Consider the following 23736-nt stretch of genomic DNA (forward strand, 5'->3'; position numbering starts at 1 on the left):
GCGATACTTGCTATCAGTTCCACAGTTTGGGTGAGTAGTCGTATATACGCTCTTTTAATGCCTTTTATCAAATGTATTCTGTCTTCTTTATTAATCAGATTAGTGCCATATGTTTAATCGCTGTATTATATCGGTCATCCGCGGCTGTCTTTGAGTTTCATTGCGTTTAAATAAATGAACACAGCTGCTAATTAGTGTGATTAAACTCTATCTGTCACGTGACGTGCCATAGACCTTCGATTCCGTTTTATATTATTATTAATTTCAGGATCAATGATGTAAGTTGTATTTGTAGTAAAATCATGGTAATCACGACACAATAATAAATGAAATGTGAAGTTAAAACACAGTAAATGGGACATTAGTAACTGTAACTGTAGTTTTACTATGATATATTAATAATCAATACAACAATACAATAATCACCAAACCAGCTATGTTTGTATCACTGTAATGCTAGTGTTTTTATGTGCTTTTATATGACAGATATCACAGTAATCATGTGTTCTGTACCATGCTTTTAATACCTTTTAATGTGAATCCAAAAAAATAAAAAAATCAAATTAAAAATAAATAATAAAACATGTATTTTTCCATCTTGCAGTTCATTCATATCAGTGTATATATATATATATATATATATATATATATATATATATATATTAGTGCTGTCAAAATTAGCGCGTTAACGCATTCGATTAATTTGAAATATTTAACGCGTTAAAAAAAAATAACGCAATTAACGCGGTTGCAGTTTTTTTATTTCCAGTTGTGGCCTATGTGTGTTCAACGTGCAAAGAAATATGGATAAGACCAAGGAAGGACTTTTAGACGGAAAGTTTCAGTATAAAACTCTTCAGTCTGCCACAAGAAACATTACTCTTCATTCAGTCTGCCACAAGAAACAGCAACATTAAAATCATGAACTCAAATGTCATTGTTTAAAAAAAACAAAAAAAACAATGACTGTAACAGTGCGTAAATCAGACCTTTCTGTAACGCTAACGTTAATAAGCTTAAAGGAAAATAACGAAATAATTGTGTAGCGGAGTATTTTTTGTACACAGTGCCGCGAACTGTCAATCACTCCTGTACGCGTGCATCACTGTCCTCCTCGCAGCTGCAGCAACTTGCGCTCTCTCTCTTCATCAAGCTTTAAAACAAAAAGGGGACAAAAAGATCATATTGTCTTTGTGCATAGGCTATAGATTAATTAGATAAATGAATATCTAAATTTGTGCCTTGCCGTCTACGGTATTTTTTTAGAACTTAGAAAAAAGATGCTGCAGCCAATGAACAGCCAGCGGGGGCTGCAGGACGACTCAGTTTTTAATGTTTACGACAGTTTTTAATGTTTATCAGACAATAAATACTCAAGATTTTGCTTTAGTATAACTCACAACGAGTTTCACACACCTTCTCCGGCCACGTTGAGTTGTTGACACTTAACAGTGGGAAAAGCGACACATGCGCTATTCACTTGTATAACTTAAGGGTGAATGGGTCATGTAGTTTCTGCTCTGGGTGGGATGAATTAGGAAACTTGCATTGTGAAGGGCGCTCTGAATATCGGCAGTGCAGGTAAAAGATTAAAACCTCTATTAAAACAGATGTCCAAATGAGCGTACCGGTACGCTACAAGCACGTTCTGGGCGCATGGAGAGGTGGCGGTACGCTCAAGAGCTATATTTGGAAGTGGCGGTACTGAGTACTGGTGCCTACAGGCCCACTTAAAGCACTGGCAATGACTATACTTTGGAATTTTTTTGCAGTCCACTTAGAATTCAACATGGAAATCATTTTTGTTTTTTATTGGCATTGATTGTTTTGAAATTCAAATGGTACTTACATGCCTGTGTTTTTATTTCTGTAATAAATATGGCTTTCAAGCCAACAGTTAATTTGGAGGATATTGATGGTTTATTGCAGGTATGTTGTTTACATGAGAAAATCTGTGTTACAAGTTAAACAAAAATTCCAATAAACAATCACATTTTGAATTTAAATAGTTTCTTTGTCTTGAGTTTACATTAATTATTTACATTTTACATTTACATATCCAAAAAGTTTCAGTCTTTTAATTGCGATTAATCGCGATTAATCGCGATTAATTTAAAAAAATTGTGCGATTAATTAGTTAATTTTTTTTAATCGATTGACAGCACTAATATATATATATATATTTTTTTTATATATATATATTTATATATATATATATATATATATATATATATATATATATATATATATTTATTTATTTTCATATATATATATATATATATTTATTTATTTTCATATATATATATATATATATATATATATATATATATATATATATATATATTTATTTTCATATATATATATATATATATATATATATATATATATATATATATATATATATATATATATATTTTGCTCACAGATCATTATTAACATTCTGTATATAATTCAATTTTATTTTCTCTCCCCTTTTTTATTATTTATATTTTTAGCTGAAAAGACGTAAAGGCAGTCAGCCCAGTGGTGTTTCTGGAGAGGGATTCCTTCAGAAATGGAGAAGACAGAAAGCTGCGGAGGCAGATATTTGCAGCAGTAAGTCTGTGATAGTTTGTCTCTTTTATCAAAAATTCCTGCTGTTATAATTTGTACAGCATTTGTTGTTTCTTAAACTGTTGCACTGTCCAAATACCCACACTTGCCATCTTTTCACTTGACCACTTGATTACTTATTTGACGTCTTTCCTGTATTTGGCCTAGTGTTCGAGTGAGCATGATGACCACGAGTGTGTGTCGAACTTTTCATGACCTGATGACTGTGTTTCCCAATCCTGATCCTGGAGAACCCCAGCACTGCACGGTTTTGGTGTCTCTCTTATCTGCCTTGGAGTCTTCACTGATGAGCTGATGAGTTGAATCAGGTGTGTTTGATCAGGGAGACATCTCAAATGTGCAGTGTTGGGGTTCTCCAGGACCAGGATTGGGAGCCACTGCCTTATGGGACACTTATGTGTTTAAAGAGATTTTTAATATCTAATTATCAATATTTCACATACTGTACTAAACACATCACAGTCTTAATAATCCAGTTGTATGGATTATTGAAGACATAAATGTCACTTGTATGATATTGTACAAGCCCCAGGACGGTCTCATCTGACACTATCAAAAGAATTCATATGACTATAGCTTGCTATTAATTACTTGCTTTCAATAATGGATTCATTTAACATTTAATTTTACAGCATCTTTACAGAGGTGTAATGTACAAGCTGCACGTAATTAATAATATGTCCTTCCTTCTGTCTTACAGGATTTTTTCCAGATAATGCTGTTCTTCTTTTTCATGTCTAAAATATCGAGCTCAACAGCTATTTTAAGAGCCAACCCTCACAAACCTTCCTAAAACCTAAAAGAGCTATTACTGAGTCTCAGCGAATCTTGCCATGATCAGCTCTTCCCAGGTACATTTGTTTAGAATATTTTTTAATCAACATTTACTCATCAAATGCTCTGGTCTGAATCTTACTTTAAATTAACTTAATTATGTTTAAAGAGCAATATTAATTGCACAGAGAGTAAGTAAAGATTTTCTTGTTTCACAGAAGAGAAGGAAGACCAAGGAAATTATTTGCTCAGGATGAGAAATGAAGACGGCCATCTTGTGCTCAAACAAACAGAAGTCCTTTGGTATGTGTGTGTTGAAGCAATGTTATACAACATTTTATGATGATCTCTCACAGAACTGGTCATGTCAGCCTTGATTTCGTTTTATACTATTACAATTACAGCATGTTAGCAAAGTGTGACTGGACATTTTTAATATTATGTTTTTAAAAACACACCACCTGTTTTAAAAGCAGACAAGTATCATGAAATTGGTTTAGTTGATATAAACACCAATTGACATTATTTCATTGTTTTGTAAATGTTATGTTATAAATTGTGAATTGATAGTTGATTGGTTTGAAGCCAGGCCTTACACTGCACAGACTAAAACACATTTGTGAGAGAAGTCAGGAACTTTGGAGAAAGATTCTAGAGGAAGAAAACACATTTACTGCAACAACAGATGAATTCTAGAGTCTCTGAGAACTACACATGCTAATGCAGTCTAATGAGCAAGATCTTTGGCTCTGTAACTTTTTCTTAATTCTTGCAGAATGACATATTTATTGCAGTATTTTTATTTGTACAGATGATCTCATCAGCCAAATGAGGGGTTTTGACCAAGTGATGCTCTTGAAAGGAGTGAAAGAAGAGGATGTGGTAAATTGTCTTCAGAGAAAAGCTTCTCAAAAGATCTTAAAACAGCTTGAAGAATGGTAAGTGTACAGTACTACAAGGGTCATAGTTGCTCACCCTGCTAAAACCACACAGAACATAAGCTGCGCTCTCTGTCCATTAAACAACTTCTTCTGCATTGTGTGTTTCACTTTGACCAGGTCTGGGATGTTAGGACTGAGAGATCCTCTGGCTGAGAACAAGCTACACCACATCAGTGCTGGATATCAACCACAAACTGTTTCCAGACACGAGAGAAGAAGAACACGATGGGGAGATGAAACCAGTTTAGATGTGATGATAAGGAATCATTATTTTCTGGAACAGTATCACATGTCTTATATGTATCACATGATCTGTATCACAGTTGACTGGATGGGACTGTGTGACTTTTAAGGACATTTCATCACTCATCCGTGGGAACTGATTTATATATGAGGTTAATGTATCTTTGATGATAATTATTTTCATTGAATCTTATTTGTCTTGATGCTACTTTATCAACTTTATAGTCTATGCTTCAATAAAATGAAAATGGTGAATATTGTGTTCTGAAGATTCTTGGTAAATACATCATTTTACTAGGTAGGCTCATATGTGTTTATTTTAGACTTGGAAAAACGACATATTAATTATTGGGATTATTTTTTTATTTAAGACATGAACATTTTTGATCGGATTAATAACATCTGGGACATCAGTACACCAGAAAGTAATTTTTTTATATTTTAGTAACAAATATGCACATTTTTTGTGAAATACAGGGAGTTACAAGATTAATTATTCTGCATTACAAGATGGTGCCATGGGCTTTATTGTTACAAACACTTGAGGGATAACTGAGAATGTAGCAGGAATGATCAACATGGATCTTGTACTGCATTAAAACCAAGAGCACGCACATTACTGATGTCCAGCACCTGAGGAGCAAGATACGGGGGTGAGGAGGACATTTTTACACTGATTTCGGCTAATTAGTTATATATAATGCTAATATATATATATATATATATATATATATATATATATATATAAATTAATATTCTTAGCACTGCATGAATTTGTCCTTGTGTAATAGTGAAGTATCACAATGTGTATACATTGTCCTTGATTACTGCTTTACAGGTGGGGAATAGATAATGGCAAGTTGTTGCAGGTTCATCCATTATATTTCTTGCCATTTACTTCAAAAATCAAAGAAATAATCTATTATTTTCATTTTTAAATCATTTCTTTATAATTTTTCCATGTTTCATCAGATGGCCTCACAATGTCCTGTCAAAAGGTATAATAGTCATGATGAATAGAATAGAAAACAGAGGACTGTGAAAACTGTCAGATATAAATGTGACTCAGCTCAGTTTGTTGTTCATGATGAGGAGAATACATATATGTAGGTTTTACTGCCCTGCTACCCCCAGGGGCCCAGTAGCACCCCCCGGAAGAGCCCAAAACTGTGCATTTCAAATGGCTGTAAATCAGAGTCCAATTAACATATCAAAGAGAAAATGGGCAGGATTATTACTTATGCTATGCTGATAAAATAATGTTGAGCTCAGTTTTCAGAAATAAGTGGAAAGCTGGCATAAAAGCATTTTAAATATTGCTCACTGTAAAATACCACATTTCAGCCTGCCTCTCAAATATATCACAGATGTTTGCACAATAAACATATTTAGATATCCAGTTTACCTTAAAATAAATAATTTATTTAGTTTCGTTAATAAAAAGTTTTAAACTACATTACCCACAAGCCTCCGTCGTTCTATCTATAGAAAGGCAACACTAGGGGGCTGTTTTTTGTAGTTCATTGAAGTTATGCTTAGGGTTAGGATTAGGATCTCGCTAAAGATGTCATTTTTCTCAAGATAGCAACACTTCATTGTTGACTTAATATATTACTAATGTGATGATAGGAGCAAAACATACTTTTTAACATGATGCGCTGTTTAATATGGGTTAAAAGATAGTCCAACCACAGACTGTCCTGCAAAGTCATAGCCAATGACATCTAAGCTGAGCAGCAGCGTCACACTTCCTTATCCATGTATGACAGATGTCTTTCGTTTTTCGGCTGAAGGGATAGATTCGGTTAACAATAGATTAAGCTTGCTACTTATTAGATTCTGTTTTATTAACGTCTTCACCTTCCTCCGTTGTTCAGCTTGACAAAAATTGGGCAATATTGATGTGCACATGCCCAGCAGTCGCAGTTGTATCCAACAGATAGATTCCTCTCATTAAATATAAGACACGTTTTTAAGATTTGTATATTTTTTTTTGACCAAAGACAAATATATTTACTAATCAAATGACGTGCTTCTAAAATTTACATTGTATATTACATTGTGTTTTAAAGTTAAAATTGTTCACATTTGTGTTTCTGTGATTTACCATTCTCTACCATTTGAACCCTAGGAATAAAAACTGAAATTATAAATGAATGAATGAATGAACAAATAAATACATAAAGCATAATAAACATGCATATTTTTGTAAGGATCTTCCATTATTTATTGATATGTCAAACTCATTTAAAGACAACATGCCCAAATTACTACACTGCATCCTCTGTCACCAAGCTCGTTTTTGCCACCATAAAGAATAAAAAGGCAGTTATGTTGTAAACATTAACTATTTTCAGTATGCAAATGAAAATGCTTTTATTAAAAAACAAAACAGTAAATACAGTATGTCTTTCAGAGAACACTGGAAAAAGATCAATTTTATTTAAAAAAATTAAATTGACCAAAATGTTATACAACACAATGTAAATGTTTCAAACTCACAAAAAACACCATGAAGACATAAATGTCAAGTGTGCAATATCATCTATAAAACTCTATCAGCACAGCATCAAATAAACACTGATTGTCTGAACAATGGAAGACAGAGAAAGTGTTCAGGAAAACAAACACCTGCTAGCTTTGACAATAACATCATGAATTCACTTCATGACTGGAGCTAGGGGATGACTGTGTATGAATATCTCCTTTACTAAAACTCTTAATTAAAGTCTAAAAAGTTCACTGTATGAAGCTTGAAAAAGAGAACAAAATGCTTTATCAATATGAAAAATACTATTTTTAACTATTGTTTTCATCACTGGTTCTGTAATGTATTCATTATGAGCTTATAAATAAAACAAAGTTACATCTTCTGCAAAAATCTAACCACTGCAAAGTCTAATCACTGATCCAGGGACCATATCTGTGTGTGTGGGGGATAAAGAGTTAACGAGGTGAGTCCTTGTGCATGATGGAGAACTGCAGTGTTATCCTCAAACAATCCTGTAAAACAGAAATATTACATTACATTCAACTTATACATTACACTGTGTTTTGTTTAGACCATAAAAGCAGCCTCTGTAAAGATGCTGTAAAATTAAATGTTAAATGAATCCATTATTGAAAGCAAGTAATTAATAGCAAGCTATAGTCATATGAATTCTTTTGATAGTGTCAGATGAGACCGTCCTGGGGCTTGTACAATATCATACAAGTGTTAAACTGGATTATTAAGACTGTGATGTGTTTAGTACAGTATGTGAAATATTGATAATTAGATATTAAAAATCTCTTTAAACACATAAGTGTCCCATAAGGCAGTGGCTCCCAATCCTGGTCCTGGAGAAGCCCAACACTGCACATTTGAGATGTCTCCCTGATCAAACACACCTGATTCAACTCATCAGCTCATCAGTGAAGACTCCAAGGCAGATAAGAGAGACGCCAAAACCGTGCAGTGCTGGGGTTCTCCAGGATCAGGATTGGGAAACACAGTCATCAGGTCATGAAAAGTTCGACACACACTTGTGGTCCTCATGCTCACTTGAACACTAGGCCAAATACAGGAAAGACGTCAAATAAGTAATCAAGTGGTCAAGTGAAAAGATGGCAAGTGTGGGTATTTGGACAGTGCAACAGTTTAAGAAACAACAAATGCTGTACAAATTATAACAGCAGGAATTTTTGATAAAAGAGACAAACTATCACAGACTTACTGCTGCAAATATCTGCCTCCGCAGCTTTCTGTCTTCTCCATTTCTGAAGGAATCCCTCTCCAGAAACACCACTGGGCTGACTGCCTTTACGTCTTTTCAGCTAAAAATATAAATAATAAAAAAGGGGAGAGAAAATAAAATTGAATTATATACAGAATGTTAATAATGATCTGTGAGCAATATATATATATATAAATATATTTATTTATATATATATATATATATATATATATATATATATATATATATATATATATATTTTATAAATATATATATATATATATATATATATATATATATATATATATATATATATATATATATATAAACTGATATGAATGAACTGCAAGATGGAAAAATACATGTTTTATTATTTATTTTTAATTTTTTTGGATTCACATTAAAAGGTATTAAAAGCATGGTACAGAACACATGATTACTGTGATATCTGTCATATAAAAGCACATAAAAACACTAACATTACAGTGATACAAACATAGCTGGTTTGGTGATTATTGTATTGTTGTATTGATTATTAATATATCATAGTAAAACTACAGTTACAGTTACTAATGTCCCATTTACTGTGTTTTAACTTCACATTTCATTTATTACTATTGTGTCGTGATTACCATGATTTTACTACAAATACAACTTACATCATTGATCCTGAAATTAATAATAATATAAAACGGATCGAAGGTCTATGGCACGTCACGTGACAGATAGAGTTTAATCACACTAATTAGCAGCTGTGTTCATTTATTTAAACGCAATGAAACTCAAAGACAGCCGCGGATGACCGATATAATACAGCGATTAAACATATGGCACTAATCTGATTAATAAAGAAGACAGAATACATTTGATAAAAGGCATTAAAAGAGCGTATATACGACTACTCACCCAAACTGTGGAACTGATAGCAAGTATCGCGCGATGTGTGCTGAATGAGACTTCTTGAACGTGATTTCATAGCGATAAACATCTCCTGTCCTCGTGTCGAATTCTGACGCCAAAAGTTTCCCACTGAAAGCAATGAAGGTCGTAGTGCTTCGATAGTCGACGCCGAGAGGCACATTTGGCGTCATAAAAGTGACGCTAGGGGCGCTTGACCATGCTTCGGTTTTTGACGCCTTTGGAGTGAGAATGGGTTGTCATATGAATCCACAATTCATGCCCTCTTATTCGATGTCCTTGGAAAGTAGCTATATAATAAGCAGGATAATGTACAGTTAGAAAATTATAATTGAAAAATAAACCCTGAAGCTGAGGTGCTGAATAGTCATTACATGCTAGTTTCACATACATTTTTTTTTTTAATAGCGCCAATATTCAGTGTGTACAATGTACATTCTGATATCCATCGTTTCACTAGCAGTTGATTTTTCCTTTCTTGCTTTCCCAAACATCTCCCTTTGATACGAGTGCACTCCACTGAAATGGGGCACCCTTGAACAAATGTTTGCACCAGGAAATGAATGACATTTCGGTTCATTTGAGCCAGTGTACTCTCCAATCAATGTCATCACAGCAGAACAAATTAAAACATTTCGATGATCATTTGAGAGTAAATGTTAGCACTCCGGAGACTAAAAAAACAGAGAGACAAAAGTTAATACTGTCGAATGGCAGGGCTGCTCTAGTTTCGGGAAACCGTGAGTGTCCGTAGGAGGATTGGCAGGCAGAAAAGTGGGATAAAAGCAGGCAGTCACACATTCACACATACATACACACATACTTGAGACTTTTTAAAACCACCTACTACTCATTTCAGTGCGCATGTTACCCACGGTAGAGCAGCGACTGTCAAACATTGAGTCTGACAAGGGTAAATTATACAGGAGTAAATATCAGTGCAGTGTGATTGCTAATGCATGCCACGGTCAACAATGACAATAAACTGTGATAACAGCAATTCTTCTCATGCAGAAAATTTTGGTTTTAATTTAACAACTGCCACTTAAGTATATAGTAGTAATTGTTTTTAATTGCACCGTTCTGATCTGGGAAACCGTCCAAGCTGGTTGTCCTTGGTTGTCCTTTTGCTTTCAGACATCTTCAGGGGAGTGAGTTTTATGTGTCGCGTGCTGTTTCCAAGTCTCCAAGTCTGCATGTCATTGGCATGCCATTGTCATAGAAACTGCCGATTTTATTGAAGGGTTACTCAGAATTGACTCAAAACAAGGCCTAATTGTATTTCTGCTTATAACTGTAGCCTGGTGCAATTTTAGATTTAAACTGATTGACTCTTTTCCTCCCATTCAAGCACCTCATAGAGCCACTTACCAGATTGTGCTTGACCAGATCTCCTGTTCACTTAACTGTGTGTTCAGACTGACAGCGATTAAATCACTCAAGGTCACCGAGTAGAGGCTAGTAGCCGTTCACACTCGATCGCTGTATCTGGTAGCGGATCGCTTTTTGCAATGTGACTGTATATATATATATATATATATATATATATATATATATATACTCTTTGAGAATAGAATAAAATATATTAAAAAAGAAAACATTATTTTACATTTTTATAATATTTCACAATATTACCGTTCCCTTGGAGTACCGATGGAACTCTACGCTGCATCATGACAACATGACACAGTGTCTTGTTCAAGGGTTCTATTCAGACCTCTGAAGAGTTCTTACTGTATTTTGACTAAATAAATGCAGCCTTGGTGAGACTTCTTACAAAAACATTACGTATAAAAACAAGGTTAGAAACACAAAGTCTTAATTATTCAAAACTATATAGTGTCAATTGTTCAACTTGAAATTGAAATGGAATCTGCAACAGTTGCTCATGTTTCTGGGAATTGCCAATTCTCATTGAAAATGAATGACTTCATGTGGCTTCAAATGGCTGTTGGATTGAACGCTCCTTTAAAAGTAAGCAATACATTGATAGTGAGTCCTGTCTGTGCTATAATGACAGCTTCATCTTCCTCCCCACAGTGAGAGCCGAGTGCACCTGCTGGAGTGAAGCATATATCGGGCATCCTTGATAGCTTCTCCCGCTCAGCCTAACAATACACTCGACACAATCTTGACATCGTCCCTCTGGCTTCAAAGTGAAGTCCTGACCTCTTAGATTGTCATGTTTTTCTACAGACTGTGGTTGCTGACAATTGGCTGACTATAACAGTGCCTTCAAAATCCAGTTCTCATCTTGACAGGGCATTGGAAGTTTTGTCTTAATATAAATAGTAGTTGGGTACTTATATTATTGTTGTTGTAAGAGCTTTTAATTTAATGTAAAATTATGATAAAAATAATAAAAATACAGCATAGCTTTTCACCAATGCACTCTTATGTTTTGTACAAATCCTTAGTTTAGGATACTGTGCTGTTGTCCCCAACATAGATTTTAAAAGCAGGGTAGGTGGTTTGGCACATTCTAATAGCAATCACTACATTATGTGGTCTAAATGTATTTGTATGTATTTATATTGTCTTTGGAAGATGTAGGACCATAAAATGTTCGTCCAATCATATCCCTTGTCCTACCTACGGGACAACGTATGTATTTGCATTCCTTCATTCAACCTGTAGACTCCACGCAGATATAATACGACATCAGCCCGTTCCATTACTCTATTGCATACTGAGCAAGAATGGCAGGGGTTATTATTTTAATATTATGGTTTGTACTGTAATATTTTGTTTGAATGAGACATGAGCATATCATCAGTTAATGAGACATGAGGTAATCTGACAGTGGTGCATTCAACCCCCCACCAAAGCCGTCTCTCATTGTGTCATGTGTTTTGGAGGAGGTGTGGCTTTGGAGAGTGATTTCCAGGGAGGGTGGAATCTTATGCTTTAAAAACAAGCTTGCTATTGCTAGCCTCTTCGAAATCATTTACCCCATCTTTAAGGCTTCATTGCTTATTTAGCCTGTTCAACTAGGTTTAATATTGTTGCCAGTTGCTTTTGACATGCAAAAATATAGCCCGTGTAAAGTATATTTTTAACTATAGTTGTATTATATCCAATATTAAAGTTAATGTATCTCGAATGTAATAAATTGCAACTGCATCATTACAATGTGTAATAACAAATATATTACAGATCTATTAAAGTCATGACACAAGTTTCAACAGAAAAAAATGAAGTATATTTAGTTTAAAATAAATGCTTGTCAGCACATTCAACAGTACACTAGCTATATTTCAGAGATGTAATTAAGTACTAATTAAATATGCTTATTACTTGTGTTACGTAAGATGTAAGTTTTACTTTTAAGTTTTACTTAAGTGGGTCAAAAATCACTCTATTTAAACCCCAATACATTTTAATTTAATTGCACTTAAATTTATTCTTTCAAGAATAAGTGGTCTTTTTTTGAAGGTTGGCTAACCTGTGCCTACGTTTTTTTTTTTTTTTTTTTTTTTTACAAAGGTATAATTAATTAAATACTAAGAACTTTAAAAAAATAGTTTGTTGTGTATTTGTTTGTGTGCTCTGAATTAGGGTAAGGGTTAGAGTAAAGGTTAGGTGTCTGCTTGTGACTGAACCAAGTCAGTGTTTACATGCCTGGGTACATTTATTATTTTATCCTTATTTTAAATCTTATGTACTACACAGGCCACATATATTAAATTCCCTTTCAGACTTTATAGGGTCTCATGTTTGGGTGTTCTTAAGAGGTTCCGATAAGCTTTAGTCATAGAGACATAAGAGTTATGAAAGATCTTCATACAAACTTCTGCACTTCATCTGCTCCTCAGTCTGGTTCAGCGTGTAAATCGGTCTTGCCAAGAATTGGGCCTTTTTTTATTTCTCAGCATGATTTTTTTTTTTTTTTTTTCATTTATATTCTTTATGTGTATGTGTAGGTGTGGCAGTGTGGAGGAAGTGTGGAGGTGTTGCCCTGTGCCCGTATCGCCCATATTGAGCGCGCCCACAAACCCTACACTGAAGATCTCACTGCCCATGTGCGCAGAAATGCTCTGAGAGTGGCTGAAGTGTGGATGGATGAGTTTAAAAGCCACGTCTACATGGCCTGGAACATTCCACAAGAGGTGAGTTCTATTATGTCAGCTACTGTACATACTGCTGGAAAGTCATGTTGACATTTACATTCACTTAAGTAGCAGTTGCTTTTATCCAACATGTCTTATAAATGAGCAATGCAAAACTAAATTTATTCAAAAGAGTCAAAGGAGATAAATTTGCAATTCAAGATTTAGGGGTTAAGATTCATAGGAGTATTGTTTATATTGTAATTAATTTGTGTCAATAATCAAACATGCATGTAAGAGTTGTCTATTTAGAGGTTTTAGTGGTCTATTTAGTGGTAACACTACAAGTTTGATTCCATTGACTTTCATATATATATATATATATATATATATATATATATATATATATATATATATTAGGGCTGTCAAAAATAGCGCGTTAACGACATTAATTAGTTGTTTGTCGTTAATTACGTCAAATTTTTTAACGCATTTCACGCATGCGCAGTGTGACATATTATTCAGGTCAGCAAAGTCTCGTCGATCTCTGAATTCTCAAGATAGTAAAAAAACAGCAGCGAGCGCCGCGACGAAAACACTGAAGAAGCTTAAGGTTTTGCCCCAGTTACTCTCAAATACATTAATGCCAAGCTCGATAAACAGAGACGACTTTGGTAGTTGATACACTGGAGCTTCTTCCTGTTCTAGCGTCCTGTGTTTCACACTGCGCATGCGCAGAACGCCTACATGCAATACAGCGAAAATTACAGCTGTTTGGAAAAGCATATGCATTTTTACTTGGTTTTACTGGCACTTGAAGCCTTCAGAACGTGAAAATATCGATCCTAAAGTATTGTGGCAGAGCAAATGAACACCTATCAAAAACAAGAGTGCCCAGAGTGCAGAGGGCACATGTTTGTGTTTCTGAGTTCATTCTTTCGAGTTTCTCTATGCATAATTTCATAGATATGTGGCTATATTTAACCACTGGTTCACCTAAAACTCTTACACTATCTGTAGTTAAATGGCATGGTTTGATATAGTGCTCAGGTAAAATTTATCTAAGTAAATGTTAAACTTTTGAAATTCAGAAAAAAAGAACCACATATTGATTAATCAATACATGAAAATTATGTATCTGTGTCCTGTTATTTATCTTTTGGTATGCATTTCAGAAAAAAAAATGGTTACGATTCAGGTTTAATTGCAAATAGTGATTAATCCTGATTAATTTGATTAAAAATTTTAATCATTTGACAGCCCTTATATATATATATATATATATACATATATATATATATATATATATATATATATATATATATATATATATATATATATATATATATATATATATATATATATATATATGTGTACAGGTGCTGGTCATATAATTAGAATATAATTAAACAGTTGATTTATTTCACTAATTCCATTCAAAAGTGAAACTTGTATATTATATTTATTGGTTACACACAGACTGATATATTTCAAAAATTTAATTTTGATGAGTATAACAGACAACTAAGGAAAATCCCAAAATTAGTATATCAGAAAATTAGAATATTGTGAAAATAATCAGCTAATTAACTCAAAACACCTGCAAAAGCCTTTAACTGGTCTCTCAGTCTAGTTCCGTAGGCTACACAATCATGGGGAAGACTGCTGACTTGACAGTTTCCAACAGAAGACCATTGACAACTTGCACAAGGAGGGCAAGACACAAAAGGTCATTGCAAAAGAGGTTTTCTGTTCACAGAGCTCTGTGTCCAAGCACATTAATAGAGAGGTGAAGGGAATGAAAAGATGTGGTAGAAAAAAGTGTACAAGCAATAGGGATAACCGCACCCTGCAGAGGATTGTGAAACAAAACCCATTCAAAAATTTGGGGGATATTCACAAAGAGTGGACTGCAGCTGGAGTCAGTGCTTCAAGAACCACTACACACAGACGTATGCAAGCCATGGGTTTCAGCTGTCGCATTTTTTGTGTCAAGCCACCCTTGAACAACAGACAGCGTCAGAAGTGTCTAGCTTCAAAAAGGACTGGACTGCTCTGAGTGGTCCAAAGTTATGTTCTCTGATGAAAGTCAATTTTGCATTTCCTTTGGATATCAGGGTCCCAGACTCTGGAGGAAGAGAGGAGAGGCACACAATCCACATTGCTTTAGGTCAAGTGTAAAGTTTCCACAGTCAGTGATTTGGGGTTTGGGGTGCCATGTCATCTGCTGATGTTGGTCCACTGTGTTTTCTGTGGTCCAAGGTCAATGCAGCCATATACCAGAACTTTATGGACAAACTTCATAGAGATGCAGATTTTATTTTCAAAAAAAGGACTTGGCTCCTGCACATAGTGCCAAAGCTACCAGTACCTGGTTTAAGGACCATGGTATCCCTGTTCTTAATTGGCCAGCAAACTTGCCTGACCTTAATCCCATTGAAAATCTATGGGGTATTGTGAAGAGGAAGATGAGATATGCCAGACCCAACAATGCAGAAGAGCTGAAGGCCCCTATCAGAGCAACCTGGGCTCTCATAACACCTGAGCAGTGCCACAGACTGATCGACTCCATGCCACGCCGCATTGCTGCAGGCAAAAGGAGCCCAAACTAAGTATTGAGTGCTGCACATGCTCATACTTTTCATGTTCATACTTTTCAGTTGGCCAAGATTTCTAAAAATCCTTTATTTGTATTGGTCTTGAGTAATATTCTAATTTTCTGAGTTACTGAATTTGGGATTTTCCTTAGTTGTCAGTTACAATCATCAAAATAAAAATAAAAATAAACATTTGAAATGTATCAACATGTGTGTAATGAATGAATATAATATAAGTTTCTCTTTTTGAATGGAGTTAGTGAAATAAATCAACTTTTTGATGATATTCTAATTATATGACCAGTACCTGTATATATGCAGGGGGACTGGAGATGGAATTTTTGGTGAATTATGCCTTGTGATTGATATGTGACTGATATGTCATGGTGTGACGTTTTAGGTAAAAAAAATAAAACCTGCAAACAGTAAATCTGCAGTGTTGCAGTAAAGTGGAGTAGATTGCATATTTTTACATTCTGGGTATATTATTTGCTGAAATACACTTTGTAATGGACTGGCCATGACAATGAGGTTGTAGATTCAAGTGCAAGCTTTATTAAACTGATCTTAGTCGAGACCCAGAAGGGTGTAACATTATATATGGCTGTTGCAGTGTTTGTAGGTAATTAATGTGTCAGGTTTATGGTCTCATCAGCTTCCAGCTATTTATTTTTAGCTGTACAAAACAGCCTGCTTCTGCACAAAAAAAAAAAAAAAAAAAAATAGTGGATATGATTGTTCTGGTGACATTTGCAGTATTCCACCATCAAGGAACAGTGAACATGAATGTTCTGAAAAGTGCCTCATTGTGATAATAGCACAAGCTCCGCTCATTCAAAGACCCCAGCAGTCTCAGAGGAAGCATAGACATATAAAAGTGAGTGTGTGTAGGAGGGTGCAGATTTTATATGGCAGCATCAGTTGCTTGAATCTGATGTGGGTAGAAATTGGCATCTGGTGTAGCGAGACAAAGGTGTGAAGGGAGCCCTTTTGGGTTCAGTGAAGACAGGTTATGCTGCAGTATTCTGGATCATTATACAGTAGGTCTTTTTACGACATGCTGGACGGTCAGGCAATGAGTTTACCTTTACCTTTTTTACACTTATATATCCTTATTAATTAATAATTCAAGATAATTATAAAAATAGCATGAGTTATTAATTGAAATGTTTAATTGATTGTTGGTAAGATAATTTTTCTTAAATGGATCTATGATAAACTGCTGTCAACCGTTTCAGAAAGGCACATGGTGATATTTGATTTTCTTTCACTGGAATATATTAGCTGTAGGTCAAAAGAGAAAATGGATGTTATCAGACATGGAACCTATTTATGATTCCAAAATAGATGCAAGTATGGGGATTAGGGCTGGGCGATATATCTAACGATATGATCATGCGCATCTAGTCAGTAAATCAGGTTCCGTGATGACAGCTAAATCGCCATCACCTGCTTTTGAATGGAGCAGCATTTAATAGACAGATCCGTAGATCGCTGACAAGCTACGCAATATCGCGTTCATTATCTAAGGCGATTCATCGGGGATAATGAACGCGATATTGCGTAGCTTGTCATTGATCTACGGCTCTGTTTATTAAAAGCTACTCCAATTATACGCAGGTGAAGGCGATTTTAGCGGTAATAATGGAAGCAGCTTTACTGTTTATATGCGCATGATCATATCATTAGATATATCGCCCAGCCCTAATGAGGATTTTATTTTAATTATTTATTTTATTTATTTATTTATTTATTTAGGGTATATGTATGTGTTGGAATGCACTTTTTGTGATCTGTAGTCATTGTTCTTTTGCTTTGTTAAAATAAAGAATAAAAAAATGTGTGCTCACATCTACTCACATACATACATGTTGTAAGAAAATGCTGTTATTAATTGTACTTTTATTTGTAACACATTAAATAAAATAATAATAATAATAATAATTACATTGATATTTCCTGAAAATAATATAAAAGTTCTCAAAGTCATTTAAAACCCACTTACTGGCTGAGCTTGAACAGAGCATTGGAACAGGAACAGGAACAGGAGTGACCCATAAACACTCTGTTTCCGTTGTTGGAAATAAAGATTGTGCACCACAGTCAGTACTGTCCAGTAATACAGTATAAAACAGTCATAAAATGCAAATTTGATTATAAAGACTGTAGAAAAGTTATTAGAATGCATAGAGAAATACAGTTGTTATTGTCTGCAGTCATTACCTCATTTATAGTTCTCCAGCCCTCAGCTCTGCCTCCAACCATATGTTACAGTGCTCCATTTATTTAGGGAGCTTTGGTCCTGCTTGTGCATTTATCAGTGAGACAGCAATTAAGATCTGGTGAAAGCGGAAGGCGTTGTGAGATTGCAACAGATTCCCAGACCCAAGCTGAATGTTGAGAGGAGGGAAAGGGAGAAAGGGAAGTGACTGTTGAAGCAGGAACAAAGACGTGACTCTAGTGTGCTGAGCAACATGAACTGAGATGTTCTTTTTTATTTCAAATCCAGTGGTATGGGGCTCAATGCGGTATTTAAATCACTGATATAATATGGCAATTCAGCCTGATTTTATATCTCCAGTCCAGTCTCCAGTAATCTCTTCCTTAATTTGTGAGGAGCAAAGGTTGTACAATATTATGCTTATCGTTACGACTAAAAGTCATTGGTAGTTACAACATACAGTGAAAATATGATCAATTCTGTCATAATTAACTCACCCTTATGTCATTACAAACCTGTGTGCATTTATTCCTTCTGCTGAACAAAAAAGAAGATATTTTGAAGAATGTTAAGAGACATATTTTTGGCCCAACAGTAGAAGTCAATTGGAACCAAACCAAATTGGTAGATAAACCAAATTGTTTAGTTAGCAACATTCTTCAAAATATCTTATTCCATTTTGAGTGAAATATCCCTTTAAGAAACTGGAAAAAGACTGGAAATTATATTAAGGACATCGGAAAAACCTATAAATGTATTATAGTTCAAACTTATTTAGTTTGAAACATCTCAGTTTTAGAAAGGAAACTAAATAGCAGGCAATTTGTGTGGCTCAATCATTAATAAAATGAAAAACGGTCTCTATCTTTTTGCATTTGTTTGTGTGTTATCAGGACTCAGGGATAGACATCGGTGACATCACGGAACGGAAAGCACTGAGGAAAAAACTGCAGTGCAAGACCTTCCGCTGGTACCTAGTGAACATTTATCCTGAGATGAGGATGTATACAGATACCGTCGCATATGGAGTGGTGAGTATTTGTATTAAACCCAATGAAACGGAAGCAGGCATAAATGCTCAGCACATGAAAAGAGCAAATAAAGAGTTCAGATTCTGTGCAAATAACTGTATATCTTCTCAGATAGATTCATTTCCCAGCAGTGCAGTGTTATATGAAATCAAATTGTGTAATATAACCCTGCATGTGAAAAGATTAGGCCAGTCAGAGCAGTGGCAGATGCAAGACAGTTTCTCTCCACATGGCTAATGCTTTAACCGTGGCTCCTGTGAGTGCTGAATAAGCTACAGCTCATATTGAATGCCCAGATATTGTACCATTGAGGCTGGATTTGAGAGCAGCGCTCGCCACGTGTGACACCCACTCTCCGTTTTGTCCAAGGCGCCTGAAAAGGATTTTCCAATTTGCTTGACAAAAGCCATCGAAGCGCGACTCACCCATACTGTTTACATTAGCCATGCAAGTCAAGTCCTAACAATCATTCACTTTTTATTCCCTAGTACTAGACTTAATAATAATACACTTGACTCTTCAGTATTGATGCAGAAACTGATGCAGGCTGTTCATTCTGTGCTTGATTTCATCATATGTGTTTTCATAGTTGCGATTTAAAAGGAAGAAACTGAGGAAAATAGGTCAGCCTTATTTAAATGAATTCGGGGAGTAAAGAGCTCAAAAATAGCTCTCGCCCTTATTACTTTACTCTGAGTGACTGCATTTGATGAGGCTGTCAATCATGTTGGCTGGATATTCAGCACGCAGTGATAAAAGGCACAGCAGTTATTCAGCTGAATCCAACGGAAAATGCCAAAACAGAGATATGATCCATTGAAGTCCTCCGCAAGGAATTCGGTTGTCACCGATACAGCCATGTGTTTAAACATTATTTTCATTAGACGTAACAGTTGCAATACACTTTGAAGTCTACTGAGACAAGTAGTTTTTGAGGCTCTGCATGAAATGGTTTTACTAATAGAGTGTTTATACTCTGGAGGTAGAATCAGGTAAACAGAAAAGTAGCGAGTTTGAATTATTTGTGGAAGGCTTGACTATGGCTCTTTTACTTCACCAAGGACTTTGGGTGGAATATAATTTAGATGATTCATGAGTATGCAGTTGTAACAGTTGGGTACACTTATGAAAGTGAATTTTATAATTAGAACCTGTAATAAGGAAAGAGAAGTGAACCTCATTACGATGCAAGTAAGAAACACTGTTGAGTTTTATCTGCTGTATGCTGTTTGTGAAAGAGCAAAAAATGACATGCACTTCATTGAACACTTAATTCTGCTGATGCTAAACCGTCAGTTTTATTTTTCTCTCAGCTGAGAAACTCTCTGAAGACTGACTTGTGTCTCGACCAAGGGCCAGACTCTGACAACATTCCCATCCTTTACCTTTGTCACGGGATGACACCTCAGGTGAGTTGCCTGTCTCGCTCTGTTCACCTGCATCAGTGGAGTGACTGTGACATTGGTTCTCTTCTCTGTTGGTGTTTTATAAGGACTGTCAGTTAAATGCATCAGTGTGGTTAATTCCAAACAAAATGGCATAGTAAAAATGATATACATATATATATATATATATATATATATATATATATATATATATATACACACACACACACACACACACACATCCACACCACACACACACACACACACACACACACACACACACTGATGAGGAATTACAATATAACCAGTAATCTGTAATACCTCCGCGAGGCATTGATTCGACAAGGTGGCAATAGATCTCCTGGGGTATCTGGTACCATAATATCAACAGCAGGTCCTCCACTTCCCGTACATTGTGGAGTGATGGTGATGTAACGTGAACCCACTTTTCAAAGTCAAACTACAAATGTTTGACTGGGTGAATTTGGAGGAAAATGCATTAATGGAAATTCACCATCATGTTCCTCAGACCACTCCTTGACATTTCAGGCATTATGGCACGGCACCTCACCCTGTTGGTAACAGCCATCACGGGCAGGGAACACAGCTGCCATTAATGGGTGCACTTGGTCCTTAACAATGTTTAGATAGCTGACAACTGTCATGAGTTGTGCTATTGCAATAATGTGGCCAAAAGTGTCCATCATCCATAGCATAACTGGCCTGTTTCTGCCCAACAGTGCATCCAGGTACCACAGCCTCTTTTGGTAATTGGCATATCCACAATTGGCCTTCTGCATGATGTACCAAGAATCTTGATTCATCAGACCAGGCAATATTCTTCCAATCATCCACAGTGCAATCTCAATGATCTTGGGCCCATTTCATGCATTGTTGCCAATGACATACACAAAAGGCTGAAATGAACTGTGAGCTGTGACACACTGCCCTGGTCACCACTGTTGTGGCTGCTGGTGATTTGTCACACTGTGGCCCTGCTGTCACTGTGAACAATGTCTACACACTTCAATATGTGCACAATACACACTACAATACATGCACACTACAGCAACATGCAAACAACCCTTAAGACACGTTGACTCAGATACTGAAGTTCTGAGGTGCCATGCCATCACAATTTGTCTGATAAATCAGCAGCTTTTCCCATTCTGAAACTGAACACTCTACTGACCGAAAGCCGGTCCTCGGGTGGTACTGTACTGTATATATACTGCTCTGTGAACTGCACCTGCAGCACCATCCGGCTGCTCGGTGCAGTCATTGCTCTGGGTGCTGGGGGTGATCATAATGTAATGACTCATGTACACAATTACGACCCCTGTCCTGTACATACACACTGTACAAGCCTACTATTGTATGTATGCTTGTAGTCGGACATACTTATATATTTCACTTTATATAAACAGTTGGGTGAGAATATAGTTGCATTTTGTAGTACATGTCGAGTTAATGTTCAAAATCCTTTTTTAGGCTCTGTGCACAAAATACATCACACATTTGTTACACATTTGTGAAAAGGCTCTTTGGTATAGTCAGCGTAGACCCGATGAGGAAGACAGTGTTCTTTAATGTTCCTCTTTAATGTTCAGTAGAGTTCGGGTTATCTTGACATGGCCATCTTGTTTCAAAATGCCCTGCAAAAACCCTTTTAGTAGCTTCTTTCAAGAGAAAATGATGTCATTGACCAAATAAACTCTCTTGATCTCCAAAATTTACTGAATATTATGGTCAAATTAACAAAATATAACTTAGATTATGTAAGAAAGGAAACTGAATGGTTTCAGGTGTGACATGGAAGGATCTGTAGTGCACTCATATACTCAAGAGAGTCAGAGAGCAGCACTAGAGCTGATGAAGCCACTCAAGATGGTAAAGGACAAGAAAAGGGTGAACACTAAGTCATAGAAGGTGCTGCAACACCTGATCCAGCAGAGAAGGGGCTGAATAAGACAGGAAAAGGTTATGAAAGCATGATTCCCAAAACACAACAAGCTCAAAAGAAAGAGTTTGCTTGCAGCAGAATTAGCCTAGAAAATTCACAGGTGAGAAATGAGTTTTTCAATACTGATGAATTGCTTGGCTCACAGATCACCAGGGAATTTTCAGCAGATCATTTAAATGGGGTTTCAACAGCTTACTAAATGGAAAGAGAAATGTTTTGTTTGCTGTTTTCTTCTGGTTTGATCATTTTTATTAATTCTGTTTTCTGTTAAAACGGAGGAAAAATAATCTAGTTTATCCAGATAAACAGTTACGTGCCAATACAGCAGATAATTATGGATCACAAAAATAGCAATCTGATTTAATGTCTGTGCCCTTAGAAATGAATGAGATCTCTTTAGTATCTGAACTGTTTCTCCCGGACAGCAGTGAGATTAAATAGAGAGCAAATAGATATTTCTCTTCTCTGGTATTTTATAAATAACTGAGATAAAATGAGAAATAACTGAGAACTTCAAAATCTCTTGAGCTATAATGGAGCAACCTCACCAAAGAAAATATTGTTCTTGGTGGTTAATACTTTATGTTGTCTGTACTATGAGTTTTAAAACCTCATCCATGAATGAAAGAGTTTGAAGTAGTGAAACTGCACGTTGCCTTTAAATGAGAAACGGACAGTACATGGTCAGACACAATAGAGCGGCAGACAGAGTGGGCTTGATGATAGTCATAAGTGTTTTTGTGCAGTGGTGGCTGTTTTTCCAGACCTTTCTGCCAATATCTTTGAGACTCTGGGGGTTGCCGGAGGAGGCCTAAACTTCACAGCAAAATATGGAAATATATCAGTGGTGTTTATTAAAGTCTGAGCGACAGCATTACAGATTTTTTTGAATGCTTGGCGGTGATGTTAACTGTACATAAAATGCTATTGAAAACCACAATCATTATAATCCGTAGCTAATCTATAGCTGAAATTTATTTGGACGGCTTTGTATGTTGGCAGTTCACAACTCCAAAAAATGCATAAATATGTAAGACTAAATTTAGGATCTATGCATTTAAATATAAAACATCCATTAATTTGGATTACAGTTTTAACATGATCATACATAAATGAAACTGCTAAGAAATAGTTACCAAAATTTTATTATTGACTATTTGCATCATTTATTTGTTATTTAAATAAACATTTTCAAAATGCATTAGAAAAAAAATGGCTAGCTGTGAAACAAGCTATATTCAGGTAGATAAACTGAATGATACTCAAACAAATTGAATTAATTGAT

The 23736-nt window shown here is 35.5% G+C and overlaps 1 protein-coding gene and 2 long non-coding RNA genes across 3 annotated transcripts in view; 2 read left to right on the top strand and 1 right to left on the bottom strand.

The window, feature by feature from the left end:
• LOC128016507 (polypeptide N-acetylgalactosaminyltransferase 18) overlaps positions 1-23736 on the top strand; it is a 139692-nt gene that overhangs the window by 96212 nt on the left and 19744 nt on the right. Inside the window, exons 7-9 of the mRNA XM_052601056.1 lie at positions 13129-13314; positions 18966-19103; positions 20417-20512. Of these exons, the coding sequence (XP_052457016.1) occupies positions 13129-13314; positions 18966-19103; positions 20417-20512 (420 nt within the window). The remainder of the gene's footprint in view (positions 1-13128; positions 13315-18965; positions 19104-20416; positions 20513-23736) is intronic.
• On the top strand, positions 2497-4826 carry LOC128016509 (uncharacterized). The gene is made up of 5 exons (XR_008184189.1): positions 2497-2595; positions 3314-3464; positions 3606-3690; positions 4199-4325; positions 4446-4826. It is a non-coding gene; the product is annotated as an uncharacterized LOC128016509 (long non-coding RNA).
• On the bottom strand, positions 6787-9443 carry LOC128016511 (uncharacterized). Its single transcript, XR_008184191.1, has 3 exons — positions 9194-9443; positions 8288-8387; positions 6787-7574 (listed from the first exon to the last, which is right to left on the bottom strand). It is a non-coding gene; the product is annotated as an uncharacterized LOC128016511 (long non-coding RNA).

This window comes from Carassius gibelio, chromosome A7, assembly GCF_023724105.1.
Source record: "Carassius gibelio isolate Cgi1373 ecotype wild population from Czech Republic chromosome A7, carGib1.2-hapl.c, whole genome shotgun sequence".
Classification (NCBI taxonomy): Eukaryota; Metazoa; Chordata; class Actinopteri; order Cypriniformes; family Cyprinidae; genus Carassius; species Carassius gibelio.